At 47.7% G+C, this 5,000-nt stretch overlaps 1 protein-coding gene across 1 annotated transcript in view; it reads left to right on the plus strand.

Annotated features, from left to right (window-relative positions):
- LOC147472522 (uncharacterized) overlaps positions 1-658 on the plus strand; it is a 726-nt gene extending 68 nt beyond the window's left edge. The window contains exon 1 of the mRNA XM_086537501.1: positions 1-658. This exon is cut by the window's left edge and continues 68 nt beyond it. Within this exon, the coding sequence (XP_086393627.1) occupies positions 1-658 (658 nt within the window).
- The last annotated feature ends 4,342 nt before the right edge of the window (positions 659-5,000 follow it).

Consider the following 5,000-nt stretch of genomic DNA (forward strand, 5'->3'; position numbering starts at 1 on the left):
ATTGAATAGTATTGCGCTTCCACTAGAGGATTCTATTTCAGTTCTTGGCGTGGACATGGACAATAGTCTAAGATTTGATAAGCACATCAGCCGGATCTGCAGGACAGCCTCTCTGAAAGTGACATCCTTCCGACGCATATTACACCTGTTGGATCCTCAGGGAATTCTCACACTATACAAGTTCCAGAGCAGACCTCATCTCGAGTATGCTTCACTGGCATGGTCCTCCGCTGCGCCCACCAACCTCAGTAGGCTGGACAAAATAGAAAATAGGGCCCTCGGGCTTATCCAAGACGCTACCAATCCCTCTTACACAGACTCGCTGGAACATCGTCGCGATGTCGGGGCTCTAACAGTGCTCCACAAGGCTCAGGTGCAGCAGATGCCTCATCTATTTAGCCTCCGTCTTCCACCAATCGTTCGAGAGAGAAGTACGAGAACGGTACAATCTAGTCGACTGCTGGTGGATGTTCCGAGGTCCCGGTCTAGCCAGCATCAGCGCACCTTCTCTGCTAGAGCAGCCCGCCTGTGGAACTTATTCACCTCCACCATCGATGTAGCCGAAATGAACACACAGCAGGCGAAGAGGGCGGCACATCACTGGCGGTCAACGAAACCAACGCCCCTAAACCTGCTGTACACTCATGGTACCACGTGATGCACCACTCCATCACCTGTACTATGCATTAACATTAGAAGATTTTACCTATTATAATTTTTAAGATACTAACCTCTGTTCATCTTTAAATTAAAGAAAGATAGGTTGGGTTTTTAAATAAGTTCTTTTAGTTAAGCGGCTTTTAACCCGCAAAAGGAACCTGACAGTTTTAATTAACCACAAATGGTTCTTACCTATGTAACATATTTATATCTAAATAAATGTTTAAAAAAAAAAAAAAAAAAAAAAAGAGAAAGAGAGAGAGATAGAACGAGAGAGAGAGAGACAGAGAGAGAGAGAGAGAGAGAGAGAAAGAGAGAGAGAGAGAGAGGAAAAAGAGAGAGAGAGAGAGAGACCACTGTGAGAGAGAGAGAGAGCCCGCGAGCGGCCCACTCCCCCCCCCCCCCCCCCCCCCCCCCCCCCCTCAGCACCTAACCGCTCGATCCCATCGAGAGAGAGAGAGAGAGTGAGAGAGAGAGAGCGAGAGAGAGGAGAGAGAGAGAGAGAGAGAGAGAGAGAGAGAGAGAGAGAGAAGAGAGAGGAGAGAGAGAGAGAGGAGAGAGGAGAGAGAGAAGAGCCGAGAAAGGCGAGAGAGAGGAGAGAGCGAGAGAGAGAGAGAGAAGAGAGAGAGTAAATAGAGAGAGAGAGAGAGAGAGAAGAGAAGCGAGAGCGAGAGAGACAGTGGTGAGCGCCACGAGAGAGAGAGAGAGCAGAGAGAGCAGAGAGAGAGAGAGAGAGAGAGAGAGGGGAGAGAGAGAGAGAGAGAGGAGAGAGAGAGAGAGAGAGAGACTATATATGAGAGAGAGACAGAGAGAGCGAGAGAGAGAGAGCGACGGAGAGAGAGAGAGAGGAGAGAGAGAAAGAGAGAGAGAGAGAGAGTGCTTGAGAGAGAGAGATGTGGAAGAGAGACGAGAGACAGACGAGAGAGGAGAGAGTGGAGGAGAGAGAGAGAGAGACCAGAGAGAGGAGAGGAGATAGACTCGAGAGGAGAGAGAGAGATGCGACCGAGAAGAGAGGGGAGCAGAGAGAGTGAGAGAGAGAGGGAGAGAGGAGGCGAGGGAGAGAGGAGAGGAGGTAGAGCGGGGGGAGAGGAAACGAGAGATGAAGAGAGAGGACAGCAGAGAGAGAGAGAGAGTGAGAGAGAGAGATGGAACGAGAGATGAGAGAAGGAGAGACGTGTGGGGATGAGAGGATGAGGAGAGTGGTAGAAGGATGTGAGGATGAGATGATGAGGAAGAGGGAAGAGGAGAGAGAGAGAGAGGTTTAGAAGAGACGGAGAGAGGAGGAGAGATGAGAGAGAGAGAGGAGAATGGAGAGAGTATTGAGAGAGAATAGGACGAGAGCAGAGAGGACGAGCAAGCGAGAGGAGAGAGAGAATGAGACGAGACGAAGAGAGAGAGAGCAGAGACGAGAGAGACGAGGAGAGATGAGTGAGCAAGGAAGAGGAGACGAGCGACTGGATGGAGGAGAGGAGAGAGAGAGAGACGAGACGGGAAGAGAGAGAGAGCGAGAGCGAATTAGAGCGAGAGAGCGAGAGAGAGAGAGAGGAGATTGAGGAGAGAGGAGATAGAGACGAGAGAGTAGAGAGGAGAGGGAGACGAGAGAGCGAGAGAGCAGAAAGCCTGAGAGAGACGAGAGACGAGAGAGAGAGAGAAGTGAAATGTGGAGCGAGAGAGAGAGACGAGAGAGAGGAGACGACGATGAGAGAGAAGAGAGAGAGAGAGGAGAGAACGAGAGACGACGAGAGAGAGAGAGAGAGAGAGACGAGAGATGAGAGAGAAGTGGAGAGAGAGAGAGAGCGAGTGCGATAGAGAGAGAGAGAGACGACGAGACTGAGGAGAGACTAGAGAGAGAGAGACGGAAAGCCGAGAGAGAGTGAGACGAGAGAGCGAGCGAGCGAGAGAGAGAGAGAGATGGAGAGAGAGCGAGGAGACGAGATAGAGAGAGAGAGACGAGAGAGCGGAGGAGAGAGGAGAGACGAGAGCCGAGAGAGAGAGAGAGCGAGAGAGAGAGAGAGAAAGCGAGAGCGAGAGAGAGAGAGAGAAAGCGAGAGCGAGAGAGAGCGAGAGAGTAACATTAAGGCGTGGTGCCATGGCTTTTTTTGAGATTGTGTTTCACGCATTCCGGGACTTAGTAAGTACCCCGTCAAGTGGCGTATCTCAGACGGTGCCTCGTTTCAAGGGCAGATGCTTGACTCCTTCTAAACACATAAACATCAACTTTTGCATTAAAATAAATATAAGGGAATATATGTTGGCTTTCTTTTTTTTCTCTTTTTTTTTCTTTTTTTTTCTTTTCGTTTTTTTCTCTTTTCTTAACTCCTTTTTGAAGATCGGGGAGATTAATGCTATGCTATCGGCTGCTCTGTTCTGTGCGGGTCTTTATCACCGTCTATTTCCGTTTATAGTCGGGACTGATGATTGCTAGGGAGGGAGGTAGGAGGGAGGGAGGAAGGGGGGAGGGAGGGAGGAAGGGGGGAGGTGGGAGGGGGGGAGCGGGGGAGGTGAGGAGAGGGGAGGTGAAGAGAGGGGAGGTGGGAGGGGGGGGAGCGGGGGAGGTGAGGAGAGGGGAGGAGGGAGGGGGGGGCGGGGGAGGTGAGGAGAGGGGAGGGGGGAGCGGGGGAGGTGAGGAGAGGGGAGGGAGGAGGTGAGGAGGGGGGAGGGTGGCAAGAGGAGGATGGCCAAGAGGAGGAGGAGGAGGAAGAACTTAGGAAATAGCAGGAGTAGAGATAGTAATGATTATGATCATTATGATGATGATGATGATGATGATGATAATGGTAGCAATAATGATTATTGTGATGATGATGGTAATGAGGATATTGATGATGATGATGATAATGATAACAGGAACAATAATAATAAAAATATTAATGATAATAAGGAAGATTATCATCATAATAATAATGATAACAACAATAATTTTGATAATGATAATGATAATAATAATGGTAATGATAATGATGATAACGGTGATAATATCAATGAAAATGATAATGACAATAATAATAATGATAATGATAATAATAGTAATAATAATAACATCAATATCAATGAACAATAATGATAATGACAACAACAACAACAAAAATAACAATAAACATAAAACAAAAACAACATCAAAAATAAATAATAAGAATATAGCGAATAAAGGGAAGAAGAGGAGAAAAAGAAAAGACCTAGAAGATGATACGAATAGAATAATGATAAGAAAATGAGTGAGAAGATGACACAGCAGAAGAGCTCTAATAGGCAAGATCATGAGTGAAGACAAATGTGTTTGTGCCAAGATGTGGCCGCTGTGATCAGTCATGAGTTTATGATAATGTGACTGATATATTGTACTTGAAAGTTTGATGGGTATGTTTGTATTTCCTACAGTGGGTGAGTGGGAGAGTGAGAGAGAGAGAGAAAAGAGAGAGAGAGGAGAGAGAGAGAGAGAGAGAGAGAGAGAGAGAGAGAGAGAGAGAGAGAGAGAGAGAGAGAGTTGAGAGACGAACGAAGAGAAGACTGAGAGAGAGAGAGAGAAACGAGAGAGAGGAGAGAGTCCGGACAGAGAGAGAGCGCGAGAGAGAGACGACGAGGCGAGAGACGAGAGAGAGAGAGGAGAGAGAGAGGAGAAAGGGACGGAGAGAGAGAAAGAGAGAGAGAGGATGAGCATGAGGAGAGAGAGAGAGAAAGAGAGAGGGAGAGAGAGCAGAGAGATGAGAGAGAGAGAGACGAGAGAGAGGAGGAGAGAGAGCGAGAGAGAGAGAGAAAGAAAGCTCCGAGCCTTGTATCATGACGAGAAAAGAGAGAGAGAGAGAGATAGGAGAGAGAGAGAGAGCGCGAAAGAGATGAGAGAGAGAGATGAGAGAGAGAGGACGTCGAGAGAGAGAGAGAGAGAGAGAGAGAGAGAGAGAGAGAGAGAGAGAGAGGAAGGGAATGAGAGAGGGAGAGAAATGGAGGGAAAGAGAGAAGGCGAGAGAGAGGGAGGAAGGGAGTGAAAGTGGGAGAGAAATGGAGGGAAAGAGAGAAGGCGAGAGAAAGATAATTTAGGTGAAAAACACATATCTCATCGACATATTTCTCACTCTCTCAACAGGCACACATAAATACACACACACACACACACACCCAAACACCCACATACACCCACTCACACATATACACACAAACACAAACACTCCCACATATCGTATTCATATCAAATGCAGCATAACAGCAGAAGGCTCCCCTGTGCAAAGGGCGCATGTCTCAGCCTTGTTATATCTCGGTATCAAGTTCTTCACGCCAGTAACACACACAATGAAAGCCAGACCGCAGATACAGTGTGAATTTAGAGTGTTGAGAGATGGTGATGA

The sequence above is a fragment of the Penaeus japonicus genome, unplaced genomic scaffold (genome assembly GCF_977035675.1).
Source record: "Penaeus japonicus unplaced genomic scaffold, GWHDUDI00000001_assembly GWHDUDI00000001, whole genome shotgun sequence".
Taxonomy (NCBI): domain Eukaryota; kingdom Metazoa; phylum Arthropoda; class Malacostraca; order Decapoda; family Penaeidae; genus Penaeus; species Penaeus japonicus.